This window comes from Mytilus californianus, unplaced genomic scaffold (assembly GCF_021869535.1).
Source record: "Mytilus californianus isolate M0D057914Y unplaced genomic scaffold, xbMytCali1.0.p SCAF_5, whole genome shotgun sequence".
In the NCBI taxonomy this organism is placed as follows: Eukaryota; Metazoa; Mollusca; class Bivalvia; order Mytilida; family Mytilidae; genus Mytilus; species Mytilus californianus.
Window position 1 is genome coordinate 7,484,363 of NW_026262701.1, and position 18,631 is coordinate 7,502,993.

General features: G+C 33.9%; 1 protein-coding gene across 1 annotated transcript in view; it reads right to left on the reverse strand.

Annotated features, from left to right (window-relative positions):
• Positions 1 to 7,032: 7,032 nt before the first annotated feature.
• Positions 7,033 to 18,631, reverse strand: part of LOC127701568 (phosphatidylinositol glycan anchor biosynthesis class U protein-like) — a 33,231-nt gene continuing 21,632 nt past the window's right edge. Inside the window, exons 9-12 of the mRNA XM_052205519.1 lie at positions 11,150 to 11,293; positions 10,571 to 10,695; positions 9,739 to 9,881; positions 7,033 to 7,836 (exon numbers count right to left, since the gene is read on the reverse strand). Coding sequence (XP_052061479.1) covers positions 7,720 to 7,836; positions 9,739 to 9,881; positions 10,571 to 10,695; positions 11,150 to 11,293 — 529 coding nt within the window. The 3' untranslated portion in view covers positions 7,033 to 7,719. The remainder of the gene's footprint in view (positions 7,837 to 9,738; positions 9,882 to 10,570; positions 10,696 to 11,149; positions 11,294 to 18,631) is intronic.

Sequence of the window (18,631 nt, forward strand, 5' to 3'; positions counted from 1 at the left end):
TTTTCAGACGAGCTATGAGATGACTATTGCATAAGTGTGAATACCAGAAACTTCAGATCGTAATACATCTGAATGAAAAATAAGGATTATCAAGTTCTTTTTCCTTCATCATCATTAACGTAATGAAAAATATGTGGGAAGCATTCCTGTGTTTCACTTTAGTACAAAAAAAGGAAACGTCGAGTAAATATCACAAATGCAATGCTGTGAAGATATAACCACCTCGGTGGTCCCATGTTTGCCTTCAAGTGTGGTAGGTTGTAAGTTCAACCCTGGCAGGGTCAAACTAAAGACTCTAAAATTGGTATTTGCTGCTTTTCTATAAGCACGCAGCATGAAGGAGTATGAACATAGACCTTTCACCTTGGAGTCGGAATAATGTGTCCAGGTAGGGTGACGTGTCTTCCCTTCGAACTGTTACCTTGTGATCTAGCATGTTAAAAATCCGGCTACGGTTGTCCGTCCAGTACAAAGCAAGGTTAATTTTCATATTAATATGCATTTAACTTGCCGTTGGACGTTTAGCAGCCATCCATCATCAGTTATGCTGTGATGTGACCCTAGAAATGATTCAGTGAGTTTGTACCTTTGACAAGTTGTATGAATGTTGATTGATATTTTGTATAGTCATTCTAAATTCAATTTTTATGCCCCCGGTAGCGGAGGGGGCATTAAGTTTTACCCTTGTCCGTCTGTACATCCGTACATCCCCTAAGTTGGTTTCCATTCTCTAACTTTAGTTTGCCTCTACCAAATGTTATGAAACTTATACACAATGCTTATTACCACAAAACACAGATCCAGTTTGAATTTTGGTGGCGTCACTTTAACCGTTCTAGAGTTGTGTCCCTTTATAAATGGAAAAATTGCTGAATTTTTCGTTTCCGTTCTCCAACTTAAGTTTACCGGAACCAAATGTTATGAAACTTTTATACACAATGCTTATTACCACAAAATACAGTTCAAGTTTGAATTTTGGTGGCGTCACGTTTACTGTTCTAAGAGTTATGCCTCTTTACAAATGGAAAAATTCCTGAATTTTTCGTTTCTGTTCTCTAACTTAAGTTTGTCTCAACCAAATGTTATGAAACTTATACACAATACTTATTACCACAAAACTCAGATCAAGTACAAATTTGGGAAGCATCACTTTTACTGTTCTTCAGTTATGTCCCTTTATAACTTTATATCATATGCAAGCAGGGGCATCATCTGTGTCCCATGGACACATTCCCCATTTATTTTATATACTAGTATTTGGCTTCTGTTTTAGAAATCACTATTCTATGCATCTTTTAAAACAAAGTGTCATCATTGTTAGTTTTTGTCTCACCTTGACAACCAAAAAGAGAGACTTTAGTATGCTGTTCATGACCACTGCGTCAACAATTTGTTAAAGTTTGTGATTTGGTCAATTCATGGGGAACCACTAAAGGTAAATCAATAATATTAGGTATGCAGTTGTATAAGCATTGGTACATATCATTTCCAATAGATTAGTTGGTCCCATCCTTTTAGTCATGGTCTATTGACTTTGAAACTCTTGCCCAGTTAAAATGTTAGGTTTGTGATTAGGTCAGTTGAAGGGGGACCACTTTGGCAAAGTCTATGATATAATAGTATGCAGTTGTATAAGCATTATATCTCATTTCCATTAGATTAGTTGGCCCCACCCCTTCAGTCATGGTCCATTGACTGAAACTTTTACATAGTTAATATGTTGAAAAAATTTGTGATCAGGTCAGTTTAAAGGGAAACACTTCTGAAAAGTCAATGATATTTGGTATGCAGTTGTATTATCATTGGCTTATTTTAAAGGAAAATTAAAGTCCCATTACTCTAGAACAACACAACTAAACATTTCAAAATTGAAAGGTCGTTTTCTTCTGTCAATCCTAATATTTGTGTAAAAATTTCATGAGATTTGGTTAAGGAAAAATATGATTTATTGTACAAAGTGTTAATGGATAGAGGGACTACATTATACCATAAACATCCCATCCATGAACAGTGTATAAAAAGGTACATCTGCACAGAAAATCACTTAATTCTGCAATACCAATATAGTAAATAGCAAAAATATAGGTAATAAAATGCTCCGCAGGGCGCAGCTTGATACGACCGCAGAGGTCGAACCCTGAACAGTTGGGGCAAGTATGGACACAACATTCAAGCTTGATACAGCTTTGCATTTGGATTGTGATTAAATATTTGACACAGCATAGGTTTCTGACAAAGAATGAATGTGGTCTAAGAACTTAAAAATTTTAAATTGGACATTCACCTATTATGGTCCAATATCCAAAATCTAAATACATAGTTAGATTCAGCATATCAAAGAACCCCAAGAATTCAATTTTTGATGAAATCAAACAAAGTTTAATTTTGGACCCTTTTGACCTCAATGTGGACAAAGTTGATAACGGGGCCCAAAAATCAAAAATCTAAATACATGGTTAGATTCAGCATATCAAAGAACCCCATATATTCAATTTTTGTTGAAATCAAACAAAGTTTAATTTTGGACCCCGATTTGGACCAACTTGAAAACTGGGCCCATAATCAAAAATCTAAATACATGTTTAGATTCAGCATATCAAAGAACCCTAAGAATTCAATTTTTGTTAAAATCAAACTAAGTTTAATTTTGGACCCTTTGGACCTTAATGTAGACCAATTTGAAAACCGAACCAAAAATTAAGAATCTAAATACACGGTTAGATTCGGCATATCAAAGAACCCCAATAATTCAATTTTTGATGAAATCAAACAAAGTTTAATTTTGGACCCTTTTGACCTCAATGTGGACAAAGTTGATAACGGGACCCAAAAATCAAAAATCTAAATACATGGTTAGATTCAGCATATCAAAGAACCCCATATATTCAATTTTTGTTGAAATCAAACAAATTTAATTTTGGACCCCGATTTGGACCAACTTGAAAACTGGGCCCATAATCAAAAATCTAAATACATGTTTAGATTCAGCATATCAAAGAACCCTAAGAATTCAATTTTTGTTAAAATCAAACTAAGTTTAATTTTGGACCCTTTGGACCTTAATGCAGACCAATTTGAAAACGGAACCAAAATTTAAGAATCTAAATACACGGTTAGATTCGGCATATCAAAGAACCCCAATAATTCAATTTTTGATGAAATCAAACAAAGTTTAATTTTGGACCCTTTGGACCTCAATGTGGACCAATTTAAAAACGGGGCCCAAAATCCAAAAACTAAATACACGGTTAGATTCAGCATATTAAAGAACCCCAAGAATTCAAGAATAAAACCCCATTGAAATTGGTCAAGAAATAAGCAATTTATACAAAGTATCTTCTTTTGCACAATACTGTGCAATTAAATATTTCTTGCTATTGCGCAATACTGTACAATTGACAATTTCTTGCTATTGCGCAATATTGTGCTATTTGATATTTCTTGCTTTTGCGCAATACTGTGCAATTGAAGATTTCTTGCTATTGCGCAATACTGTGCAATTGAAGATTTCTTGCTATTGTGCAATACTGTGCAATTGAAAATTTCTTGCTATTGCACAATACTTATTATATAATAATTTACACATCCTGTTTGGTGTGTATCTCCTACCATATCATTATTATTTGCTTTTAAATATAAATCAGAAATAACCAACTTAAAATGGAAAATTTTAAAAGAAAAATTTAAAAAAATGAAAAAAAGAAAAAAAATGAAAAAAAAAAAAATCCCCCCCCAAATTTTTTGAACCCCCTTATGATTCATCACCCCCAAACTCAATCCCAGCCTCCCTTTGTGGTATGGTACCTTGCAGTACAATTTCAGAGAGATCCATACACTTGAACACAAGTTATTGTCTGGAAACTAGAAAAATGCTTGTTTTTTGGCCCCTTTTTGGCCCCAAATTCCTAAAATATTGAGGCAATTACCCCCATCATCAATCCCAGCCTTCCCTTTGTGGTATGGTACCTTGCAGTACAATTTCAGAGAGATCCATACACTTACACACAAGTTATTGTCCTGAAACTGTAAAAATGCTTGTTTTTTTGCCCCTTTTTGGCCCCTTATTCCTATAATATTGAGGCAATTACCCCCATCATCAATCCCAGCCTTCCCTTTGTGGTATGGTACCTTGCAGTACAATTTCAGAGAGATCCATACACTTGAACACAAGTTATTGTCTGGAAACTAGAAAAATGCTTATTTTTGGCCCCTTTTAGGCCCCCAATTCCTAAATATTTCGGCTATTACCCCAAAACTCAATTCCAGCTTTCCCTTTATGATATGGAACCTTGTAGTACAATTTCAGAAAGATCCATACACTTACACACAAGTTATTGTCATGAAACTAGAAAAATGCTTGTGTTTTGCCCCTTTTTTGGCCCCTAATTCCTAAAATTTTGAGGCCATTACCCCCAAAATCAATCCCAGCATTCCTTTTGTGATATGGAACCTTGTGGTACAATGTCAGAGAGATCCATACACTAACACACAAGTTATGTCTGGAAGTTACAAAAATGCTTATTTTTGGCCCCTTTTTGGCCCCTAATTCCTTTACTGTTGGTACCATAACCCCCAAAATCAATCCCAACCTTCCTTTTGTGGTATTGAACCTTGTGGTAAAATTTCATAGAGATCCATTCACTTAAACTAAAGTTAGAGTGCGAAAACCAATGTGTCTTCGGACGACGCAGGACAACGACGACGACGACGCCGGACGACGACGACGACGACGACGACGACGCCAACGTCATACCAATATACGACCACAAAAATTTTTTTGCGGTCGTATAAAAACACAACAATAATAAACAATACCATAATACAGTTACTTTAAAGAAAGCTCAAAGTTCTTCACCTACTGATAGTGAAACATGTGAACAAATTAGGTTTCATTAACCCCTTGTAGCTTTAGGATACCTTGAAATCAAAAGATTGATTGATTGATTGGTGTTTAATGTCACTTTCAACACTACTGCGCTATTTAGTGGTGGTCAGTTTTTATACGACCGCAAAAAAATTTTGTGGTCGTATATTGGTATGACGTCCGCGTCGTCATCCGAAGACACATTGGTTTTCGCACTCTAACTTTAGTTTAAGAGAATGGATCTCTATGAAATTTTACCATAAGGTTCAATATTACAAAAGGAAGGTGGGGATTGATTTTGGGGGTTATGGTACGAACAGTTGAGGAATTAGGGGCCAAAAATAAGCATTTTTGTAACTTCCAGACATAACTTGTGTGTTAGTGTATGGATCTCTCTTGACATTGTACCACAAGGTTCCATATCACAAAGGGAATGCTGGGATTGATTTTGGGGGTAATTGCCTCTAAATTTTAGAGATTAGGGGCAAAAAAGGGGCAAAAAAAAACAAGCATTTTTCTAGTTTCATGACACTAACTTGTGTGTAAGTGTATGGATTTCTCTGACATTGTACCACAAGGTTCCATATCACAAAGGGAATGTTGGGATTGATTTTGGGGATCATTGCCTCCAAATTTTAGGAATTAGGGGCAAAAAAGGGGCAAAAAACAAGCATTTTTCTAGTTTCATGACAATAACTTGTGTGTTAGTGTATGGATCTTTATGAAATTGTACTACAAGGTTCCATATCACAAAGGGAAAGCTGGAATTGAGTTTGGGGTAATTGCCTAAAACGTTTAGGAATAAGGGGCCTAAAAGGGGCCAAAAATAAGCATTTTTCAAGTTTCCAGACAATAACTTGTGTTAAAGTGTATGGATCTCTCTGAAATTGTACTGCAAGGTACCATACCACAAAGGGAAGACTGGGATTGATTTTGAGGGTAATTCCCTCAAAATTTGAGGAATAAGGGGCCATAAAGGGGCAAAAAAACGAGCATTTTTCTAGTTTCAGAACAATAACTTGTGTGTTAGTGTATGGATCTTTATGAAATTGTACTACAAGGTTCCATATCAGAAAGGGAAAGCTGGGTTTGAGTTTGGGGGTAATTGCCTAAAACGTTTAGGAATTTGGGGCCAAAAAGGGGCCAAAAAACAAGCATTTTTCTAGTTTCCGGACAATAACTTGTGTTAAAGTGTATGGATCTCTCTGAAATTGTACTGCAAGGTACCATACCACAAAGGGAAGGCTGGGATTGAGTTTGGGGGTGATGAATCATAAGGGGGTTCAAAAAATTTGAGGGGGGTGGGGGTTTCTGATTTATATATAAAAGCAAATAATAATGATATGGTTTGAATAGGTAAATTAAAAAAAATTAAGTTCTTAGACCACATTCATTCTGTGTCAGAAACCTATGCTGTGTCAAATATTTAATTACAATCCAAATTCAGTGCTGTATCAAGCTTGAATGTTGTGTCCATACTTTCCCAACTGTTCAGGGTTCGACCTCTGCGGTGGTATCAAGATGCGCCCCAGCGGAGCATTTTATTATTGTTGGAGGAAGCCGGAGAGAACCACTTACCTTCAGTAGGAAAACCACATGCTGGATTCATAAGATTGAAGCAACCTAAGTTATCCGAGTAGCCAGGTGTAATAAGCATATTTCTTCATGGAAAATTTGGCATGTTCAACATATGCTCCTAGAACTGCACATTAATGGATGCATGGTCCTTGTCATGCTACAGATTAGTTTCACTCAAATCAAAGAAGTGTACCTCAAGTTATCAACCAGAATCAACAAATTGCACCTCATATCCTTATTTCAATCTTTTTTTCAGTAGCTGTAACCTTGACTTTTGACCTTAAATTGATAGGGTTCTTCCCCTTCCTTATATCTTCCATCTATATACTGGTATATAAATTTCATTATAAAATCAACAAAGTTATTTAGAAACCAATTCCCCCCCCCCCCCCCAAATCATTTTTAACAACAGCAAACTTGAACATTAGCCTATTTAACCCTAAATCAATAGGTTTATTCCCTCCCCTATATATTGCATTTGCGTAAGTTTCATTTAATCAAGCAAGGGAAACTTTTTGTTTTGGATAGATGAATGGACAAAGCATCAATATAATTTTTACAGGGAAATTAAAAAACAATTGAAACAAGCCTTATATTATGCATATTTTATTCTTTGCCAAAACAATTTCAAGCTCAGACAATGAGTCTCAAAATCAACAAAAAATCTCTTTCATATAAAATGATGAAATAATACAGACTTTGTTCTTTAGAAAATCAGATCTCAAAGCAAAAAATACATAAAAAAAAGTCTTGACATATATAAAATCAAGTACAAGTTGGTTCATTTGTAAGTCAGATGGTTTTTTCAGTCCCTAGATATTTGATATTTGTTAAAATTTAAACATATGAAAGGTTAAGATAATAACTTCAGTAAAGGAAGCTACTCAGCAAACTTTAGGTGTAAATGAATAAAATATCATATTTTCTAATTTTCTTATTACCATACTTTATATCGCCTTTATGCATCTTTCCCATTGTGTGCCATTTTCTCCAATTTTTTATCAATTGTCTTTCCCGACTATAGCTAAACTCAATTAATTAATAAAGTAACAAATCAAAATGCTCCAGCAACCATCTCAAAAGAACTATTACCAAATTTCCAACTTGTTAGCAAGTATTATGAACATTTCATGCTAAAAATGCAAGACAATGGCTGAAATATTCATTGTCTTCATAAATAATCACATTATACTGTCATTGGTGGGTATATATAGTTATCTTTACACAGTCTTCAGTCAAGTATAACTTGTTTCTCAATAACAATCTTCACAAACTCTTCAGTCAAGTATAACTTGTTTCTTTGTTCCATCTTCTCCAATAAGATGTTTAAATCCATTTTCTAAATCAAACTCTCTTCGTAAATATGCATACAGCAGGTCTGTTATCAAAAAGATCTGAAAATAAATTGGATTAACATAGTAAATGAATGATGTTTTCTGCAAATCTTTTTAACTGCAATTTCTTGCTTTAGTTGGTACGAGTCATCTAACAGAATCAAGGAATCATATACAGGCTTATAACAAATGTTATAGTACAGTGTCTGACATTGATGTTCTAAATTTTGTAACTAATAACATGGTTCATTCAAATATGTTTGTTTACATTCCGCATGTGTGAATCATTTATCTCTTTCGGTAATTTCGGGGTTTTCCTTAGTGTCTCGAGTAGTGGAAAAACCTTTTAGTGTGGACACGTATCAATGTCAATGTTAGGTAAATACATCAGTCTGATAAAATATTCTGTCATTTTTAATGATCTTTTAAAGGGGCATTACCTGTCAAATTCATGTTCAGCAATTTGACTCATATTGTCCTATTTGATTTATAACATACTAAAACATATATCAAAATAAATAACCATCAAGATGACCTCCGAAGACTGCCGACGGTGATATAACTCGATATAGACATAAATATAAATATAAATAGATAGTGAACACGTGCAATTGGATTTTTCTAGGTCTGTTTGATTTCATATCATAGGTTATTTTCACCTGTATAAGAATGATTTTTTGTGGATCTGATCAGTTAACCAAATGGTTCACCCTTGTTTCACTCTCAATAATGACATTCTTTTCCTTTTAATAGATGAACACGCACGTAGTCCATCTCCAGCTAAGGGGTTCACTTGAAAGTCACATGAATACGGATTCAATGAGGTTGAATTATTCACTTGCAAGTCAATAATCAGTGATGTTTTTGAGCTAATTTTGACAAATTTGGGTCAAACTGACTGCTTGTAATGAAATATTATTTCACAATTCCTCTTTTATTAATACTTGAAACAAAAAGAATTGTATTTTAAATCTAAATTGTAGCTCATGCCCCTTTAAGAGATAAAGGACAAAACATTTTATCTAACTGTAGAATGCAAAAAAAGAATCAAAATAAATCATTTATATATGTTCGTGTGACTTAACTTTATAAATCAAAATTGCATAATAGAAAGGAAAAAAAAGTGTATGTATTCAAAGAACTTCTTTTATCTTTTCAAATCTAAAAGACCTTTTTATCTAAGTCAATGCAAACTGTTGACTCCATTCATTGAAGAATTTGATAAATTGACTACAGTATATTGTACTGATTGATATTTTAGTCTTAGATACATGATTTTTTTATTAGTTGTTATTGGCTTTGAACTAGCTATCAGTAACTGCGAGTACTCTCAGATCTGTACTTAGTGTCCTTTTTGCTGTTACGGATGAGGGATGGAAAAATACCCTGCCACGTCTGGTCTGTATTTATGTTTTATGTTTTTCTGCTTTGTATCCATCTGATGAGTTAAGCCTTTTTCAACTGGTTTTTATAGTTTGTTCTTATGTTGTTTTGTTACACCAATGTCCCAAGTTAGGGGAGGGTTGAGCGCTCACAAACATGTTTAACCCCGCCACACTCTATTTGTGCCTGTCCCAATTCAGGAGCCTGTAGTTCAGTGGTTGTCGTTGGTTCATGTCTGTCATATTTCTTTTTCATTAATTGTTTTGTTATAAATTAGGCTTTTAGTTTTCTCAATTGAATTGTTTCATATTTTTCATAGTCATGGACTTTTATAGCCGACTATATGGAATGGGTTTTTCTCATTGTTGAAGGCCATATGGTTGCCTATAATTGCTTACATCCACTTTATTTGAACTTTAGTGGATAGTTGTCACATTGGCAATCATACCTCATCTCCTTATTTTTATATATACAAATCAGTAAATTCGTTGTAACTTGATTATTTAAAATTAAGATCCTTTTGGTTTTAAAATTGCATACAAGTTAAATGTATACTCTGTAAAAACTTAATTGCCTTACCTGAGCTGTAGAAAATGCTAGAGATGTTGCAAAATAGAAGTTGGCATTAGCACTCCCTGCATAGATCCATAAATGGTACAGTATAGGACCAAACACTGTCGTACAAATATACATACAGGCTACTACAAATGAATTTCTCATATCTGTAAAAAAAAAAACAAAAAAAAAACAATTTTCAATTTTAAAAACTAAACATAACATAAATATTAAATACAGACAAATAATGTGAAAATATCTATTACACATTGTATTATTGAAAATATCTAGAAACCAACCTTGCAGAGATGCTGTTTAGAATATATAGAATTGAGAATTGAAACAGGGAATGAGTCAAAGAGACAACAACCCAACCAAAAGCAGATAATAGCCCAATGCCACCAATTGGTCTTCAAAGCAGCAAGAATATCCTCCACCCTCCAGCCAATGTGGAATATACTAACACAACGATACGCAAAGTAAAACTCAGTTTTAAAGAGGTCAGATTCCCATGTTAGAATTGGTAACAGAAGAAACTAAGCAAAATGATAATGATCAACATAAATTAACAATGGACTACTAGCAATTACTGAAATGCCAGCTCAAGACCTCAATTAAACACATTTACCAACCACCAAAACTTCTTGATGTAACATTTTCATTTATTTACAATATGTTTGAATATCCAAAGAATTTAATAAAGGTCTTATATAGCTGACTATAAGGCATGGATATTGCTCATTGTTGAAGGCTGTAAAAAAAAGAACTAAATCAAAGTACTAGACTATCTATCGTCTTACAATAATAACTGGCAGGATTAGGATCACTTCATGTACAGTTATATTTGTATACTTACATTCAAAAGCGTATCTCCACAATGGTAACAATGATAACATGAGTCCTACATCACTATAACTCGGGTACGATTTAAATATGCAAATCAAACTGACTAGTATATACATTAAAAACACAGGATGCTCTCTGAAAGGAATTCAAAATATAGAATAAAAATGTTATATTCAACTATAACAAACCTTAAAAATACTTGTATTGGTTTTGTTTTAGTTGGAAGCAGTATGGTGACAAGATATTGTTCACATCTTTGCCCTTTATTTTAAATATGGATAATTGTCTCATTGGCAATCATATCACATCTCCTTATTTTTTATATTAGATGCTATTTTTCTCTTAATATCTATATTTACTTTTTTCTATAGAACAAATCTTTAATACTCTATTCAGGTTTTTTATTTGATTTTACACCTACTTTTAAATGCACAAATAGTTTCCAAAAAATAAAATATCAAGATAATCTTTGTTCATAATGTAATTCAACAATGTATATATTTTGTTTCTGTCTATTATATATTTTAATACACTGGTATGAAACAAAAATATTTCTAATTCTTTCAAGAAAGATGAACGACAAACTTACTTAAGTTTTACTGATAATGGAACAGTATATATGACTACATTTATCTGGAACACACATATAAAGAACATTCGGAAATGTTCAAACATCTCTGTGAAAAAATACCAGAAAACTCCCATGTTAGGCGTCAAATCTGGAACCATTAGACTGAAATGTAATTTAGTATTCAATTAATCTAAATCATTCATATGTCAAGAAATTATACCATAAATCTACTGTAAATAGGAATATTTTCATCAATGGGGTGTGTATTTTTTGCTTATTTAGCATTAAGGTAAAATGCACAAAAATATCCCCAGCACAAATAGTTTGTACAAAACAACAAGAGTGCACACGCTGAAATGTCTCGCCTTCTTTACTAACCATTGATATTATGTTGATAGTCCTAAATATTAAGCTTTACTACAACTATCACATAAACTTAACATGATCCAAGAAAATGAGGTCAAGGTCATATTAACCAAACGAGAAATACATGTACACCTAACAATCATTCAATACACTAAATATAGTTGACCTATTGCTTATAGTTTCTAAGAAACAGACTTAACCAAGAAAACTAAATATTGACCAATGAACCATGAAAATGAGGTCAAGGTCAGATGAACCATGCCAGGCAGACATGAACAGCTTACAACTTTCCATACAACAAATATAGTTGACTTATTGCTTATAGTTTCTAAGAAACAGACTTAACCAAGAAAACTAAACATTGACCAATGAACCATGAAAATGAGGTCAAGGTCAGATGAACCATGCCAGGCAGACATATACAGCTTACAACTTTCCATACAACAAATATAGTTGACCTATTGCTTATAGTTTAAGAAAAACAGACCAAAACATAAAAACTTAACACTGAGCAATGAACCATGAAAATGAGGTCAAGATCAAATAAAACCTGCGAGACTGACATGTACATCATAAAATATTTCCATACACCAAATATAGTTGACCTATTTCATATAGTATTAGAACAAGAGTGCACACGCTGAAATGTCTCGCCTTCTTTACTAATCATTGATATTATGTTAGACCTAAATATAAAGCTTTATTACAACTGTCACATAAACTTAACATTAACCAAGTAAACTAAACATTGACCAATGAACCATGAAAATGAAGTCAAGGTCAGATGAACCATGCTAGGCAGGCATGTACAGCGAACAATTCTTCCATACAACAAATCTAGTTGACCTATTGCTTATAGTTTAAGAAAAACAGACAAAAACACAAAAACTTAACACTGAGCAATGAACCTTGAAAATGAGGTCAAGGTCAAATAAAACCTGCGTGACTGACATATAGATCATAAATTATTTCCATACACCAAATATCGTTGAACTATTGCATATAGTATTAGAAAATAAAATGCTCCGCAGGGCGCAGCTTGATACGACCGCAGAGGTCGAACCCTGAACAGTTGGGGCAAGTATGGACACAACATTCAAGCTTGATACAGCTTTGAATTTGGATTGTGATTAAATATTTGACACAGCATAGGTTTCTGACAAAGAATGAATGTGGTCTAAGAACTTAAAAATTTTAAATTGGACATTCACCTATTATGGTCCAATATCCAAAATCTAAATACATGGTTAGATTCAGCATATCAAAGAACCCCAAGAATTCAATTTTTGATGAAATCAAACAAAGTTTAATTTTGGACCCTTTTGACCTCAATGTGGACAAAGTTGATAACGGGGCCCAAAAATCAAAAATCTAAATACATGGTTAGATTCAGCATATCAAAGAACTCCATATATTCAATTTTTGTTGAAATCAAACAAAGTTTAATTTTGGACCCCGATTTGGACCAACTTGAAAACTGGGCCCATAATCAAAAATCTAAATACATGTTTAGATTCAGCATATCAAAGAACCCTAAGAATTCAATTTTTGTTAAAATCAAACTAAGTTTAATTTTGGACCCTTTGGACCTTAATGTAGACCAATTTGAAAACCGAACCAAAAATTAAGAATCTAAATACACGGTTAGATTCGGCATATCAAAGAACCCCAATAATTCAATTTTTGATGAAATCAAACAAAGTTTAATTTTGGACCCTTTTGACCTCAATGTGGACAAAGTTGATAACGAGACCCAAAAATAAAAAATCTAAATACATGGTTAGATTCAGCATATCAAAGAACCCCATATATTCAATTTTTGTTGAAATCAAACAAATTTAATTTTGGACCCCGATTTGGACCAACTTGAAAACTGGGCCCATAATCAAAAAATCTAAATACATGTTTAGATTCAGCATATCAAAGAACCCTAAGAATTAAATTTTTGTTAAAATCAAACTAAGTTTAATTTTGGACCCTTTGGACCTTAATGTAGACCAATTTGAAAACGGAACCAAAATTTAAGAATCTAAATACACGGTTAGATTCGGCATATCAAAGAACCCCAATAATTCAATTTTTGATGAAATCAAACAAAGTTTAATTTTGGACCCTTTGGACCTCAGTGTGGACCAATTTAAAAACGGGGCCCAAAATCCAAAAATTAAATACACGGTTAGATTCAGCATATTAAAGAACCCCAAGAATTCAAGAATAAAACCCCATTGAAATTGGTCAAGAAATAAGCAATTTATACAAAGTATCTTCTTTTGCACAATACTGTGCAATTAAATATTTCTTGCTATTGCGCAATACTGTACAATTGACAATTTCTTGCTATTGCGCAATATTGTGCTATTGGATATTTCTTGCTTTTGCGCAATACTGTGCAATTGAAGATTTCTTGCTATTGCGCAATACTGTGCAATTGAAGATTTCTTGCTATTGTGCAATACTGTGCAATTGAAAATTTCTTGCTATTGCACAATACTTATTATATAATAATTTACACATCCTGTTTGGTATGTATCTCCTACCATATCATTATTATTTGCTTTTAAATATAAATCAGAAATAACCAACTTAAAATGGAAAATTTTAAAAGAAAAATTTTAAAAAATGAAAAAAAGAAAAAAAATGAAAAAAAAAAAATTCCCCCCCCCAAATTTTGGACCCCCTTATGATTCATCACCCCCAAACTCAATCCCAGCCTCCCTTTGTGGTATGGTACCTTGCAGTACAATTTCAGAGAGATCCATACACTTGAACACAAGTTATTGTCTGGAAACTAGAAAAATGTGTTTATTGGCCCCTTTTTGGCCCCAAATTCCTAAAATATTGAGGCAATTACCCCCATCATCAATCCCAGCCTTCCCTTTGTGGTATGGTACCTTGCAGTACAATTTCAGAGAGATCCATACACTTACACACAAGTTATTGTCCTGAAACTGTAAAAATGCTTGTTTTTTTGCCCCTTTTTGGCCCCTTATTCCTAAAATATTGAGGCAATTATCCCCATCATCAATCCCAGCCTTCCCTTTGTGGTATGGTACCTTGCAGTACAATTTCAGAGAGATCCATACACTTGAACACAAGTTATTGTCTGGAAACTAGAAAAATGCTTATTTTTGGCCCCTTTTTGGCCCCCAATTCCTAAATATTTCGGCTATTACCCCAAAACTCAATTCCAGCTTTCCCTTTATGATATGGAACCTTGTAGTACAATTTCAGAAAGATCCATACACTTACACACAAGTTATTGTCATGAAACTAGAAAAATGCTTGTGTTTTGCCCCTTTTTTGGCCCCTAATTCCTAAAATTTTGAGGCCATTACCCCCAAAATCAATCCCAGCATTCCTTTTGTGATATGGAACCTTGTGGTACAATGTCAGAGAGATCCATACACTAACACACAAGTTATGTCTGGAAGTTACAAAAATGCTTATTTTTGGCCCCTTTTTGGCCCCTAATTCCTTTACTGTTGGTACCATAACCCCCAAAATCAATCCCAACCTTCCTTTTGTGGTATTGAACCTTGTGGTAAAATTTCATAGAGATCCATTCACTTAAACTAAAGTTAGAGTGCGAAAACCAATGTGTCTTCGGACGACGACGACGACGACGACGACGACGACGCCAACGTCATACCAATATACGACCACAAAAATTTTTTTGCGGTCGTATAAAAAGACCAAAACTCAAAAAACTTAACTTTGACCACTGAACCATGAAAATGAGGTCAAGGTCAGATGACACCTGCCAGCTAGACATGTACATCATAAAATGTTTCCATACACCAAATAAGGCTGACCTATTGCATACATTATTAGAATAAAAATAGACCAAAACACAAAAACTTAACTTTAACCACTAAACCATGAAAATGAGGTCAAGGTCAGATGACACCTGCCAGCTAGACATGTACATCTTACAATCATTCCATACACCAAATATAGTAGACCTATAGCATACAGTATAAGAAAAACAGACCAAAACACAAAAACTTAACTATAACCACTGAACCATGAAAATGAGGTCAAGGTCAGATGACACCTGCCAGTTGGACATGTACACCTTACAGTCCTTCCATACACTGAATATACTAGACCTATTGCTTATAGTATCTGAGATATGGACTTGACCACCAAAACTTAACCTTGTTCACTGATCCATGAAATGAGGTCGAGGTCAAGCGAAAACTGTCTGACGGGCATGAGGACCTTGCAAGGTACACACATACCAAATATAGTTATCCTATTACTCATAATAAGAGAGAAATTAACATTACAAAAAAACTTAACTTTTTTTTCAAGTAGTCACTGAACCATGAAAATGAGGTCAAGGACAATGGACATGTGACAGACGGATACTTCGTAACATAAGGCATCTATATACAAAGTATGAAGCATCCAGGTCTTCCACCTTCTAAAATATAAAGCTTTTAAGAAGTTAGTTAACCGCTGCCGCCGCCAGATCACTATCCCTATGTTGAGCTTTTTGCGACAAAAGTTGCAGGCTAGACAAAAATGTGGATATGAAAGGCACACTTATCATTCGAATTGTGAATTTAACCCAACGTGAAAAGTTTAAGTGTTGAAATAGCTAAAATAGCAGCAACTGACAGATCATGAATTTATTTATTGGTCCAAAACATTCCATTATTAAAGATTTTAATAAAATGCTCCGCAGGGCGCAGCTTGAAACGACCGCAGAGGTCGAACCCTGAACAGTTAGGGCAAGTATGGACACAACATTCAAGCTTGATACAGCTCTGAATTTGGATTGTGATTAAATATTTGACACAGCATAGGTTTCTGACACAGAATGAATGTGGTCTAAGAACTTAAAAATTTTAAATTGGACATTCACCTATTATGGTCCAATATCCAAAATCTAAATACATGGTTAGATTCAGCATAACAAAGAACCCCCAAGAATTCAATTTTTGATGAAATCAAACGAGTTTAATTTTGGACCCTTTTGACCTCAATGTGGGCAAAGTTGATAATGGGGCCCAAAAATCAAAAATCTAAATACATGGTTAGATTCAGCATATCAAAGAACCCCATATATTCAATTTTTGTTGAAATCAAACAAAGTTTAATTTTGGACCCCGATTTGGACCAACTTGAAAACTGGGCCCATAATCAAAAATCTAATTTCATGTTTAGATTCAGCATATCAAAGAACCCTAAGAATTCAATTTTTGTTAAAATCAAACTAAGTTTAATTTTGGACCCTTTGGACCTTAATGTAGACCAATTTGAAAACGGAACCAAAAATTAAGAATCTAAATACACGATTAGATTCAATTTTTGATGAAATCAAACAAAGTTTAATTTTAGACCCTTTGGACCTCAATGTGGACCAATTTAAAAACAGGGCCCAAAATCCAAAAACTTCAAGAATAAAACCCCATTGAAATTGGTCAAGAAATAAGCAATTTATACGAAGTATCTTCTTTTGCACAATACTGTGCAATTGAATATTTCTTGCTATTGCGCAATACTGTACAATTGACAATTTCTTGCTATTGCGCAATATTGTGCTATTGGATATTTCTTGCTATTGCACAATTCTGTGCAATTGAAGATTTCTTGCTATTGCGCAATACTGTGCAATTGAAGATTTCTTGCTATTGTGCAATACTGTGCAATTGAAAATTACTTGCTATTGCACAATACTTATTATATAATAATTTACACATCCTGTTTGGTGTGTATCTCCTACCATATCATTATTATTTGCTTTTAAATATAAAACAGAAATAACCAACTTAAAATGGAAAATTTTAAAAGAAAAAAAAAGGAAAAAAAGAAAAAAAAGGAAAACCCCCCCCCCACCAAATTTTTTGAACCCCCTTATGATTCATCACCCCCAAACTCAATCCCAGCCTTCCCTTTGTGGTATGGTACCTTGCAGTACAATTTCAGAGAGATCCATACACTTGAACACAAGTTATTGTCTGGAAACTAGAAAATGCTTATTTTTGGCCCCTTTGTGGCCCCTTATTCCTAAAGGTTTTGGGCAATTACCCCCAAACTCAATTCCAGCTTTCCCTTTGTGATATGGAACCTTGTAGTACATTTTCAGAAAGATCCATACACTTACACACAAGTTATTATCATGAAACTACAAAAATGCTTGTTTTTTGCCCCTTTTTTGGCCCCTAATTTCTAATATTTTGAGGCAATTACCCCCAAAATCAATCCCAGCATTCCCTGTGTGATATGGAACCTTGTGGTACAATTTCAGAGAGATCCATACACTTGAACACATGTAATTGTCTGGAAACTAGAAAAATGCTTATTTTTGGACCCTTTTTGGCCCCTTATTCCTAAACGTTTTGGGCAATAACCCCAAACTCAATTCCAGCTTTTCCTTTGTGATATGGAACCTTGTAGTACAATTTCAGAAAGATCCATATACTTACACACAAGTTATTATCATGAAACTAGAAAAATGCTTGTTTTTTGCCCCTTTTTTGGCCCCTAATTTCTAATATTTTGAGGCAATTACCCCCAAAATCAATCCCAGCATTCCTTTTGTGATATGGAACCTTGTGGTACAATGTCAGAGAGATCCATACACTAACACACAAGTTATGTCTGGAAGTTACAACAAGAGTGCACACGCTGAAATGTCTCGCCTTCTTTACTAATCATTTATATTATGTTGATAGTCCTAAATATAAAGCTTTATTACAACTGTCACATAAACTTAACATTAACCAAGTAACCTTAACATTGACCAATGAACCAAGAAAATGAGGTCAAGGTCAGATGAACCATGCTAGGCAGGCATGTACAGCTAACAATTCTTCCATACAACAAATATAGTTGACCTATTGCTTATAGTTTAAGAAAAACAGACCAAAACACAAAAACTTAACACTGAGCAATGAACCTTGAAAATGAGGTCAAGGTCAAATAAAACCTGTGTGACTGCCAAATAGATCATAAAATATTTCCATACACCAAATATAGTTGAACTATTGCATATAGTATTAGAAAAAAAGACCAAAACTCAAAAAACTTAACTTTGACCACTGAACCATGAAAATGAGGTCAAGGTCAGATGACACCTGCCTACTAGACATGTACACCTTACAATCATTCCATACACCAAATATA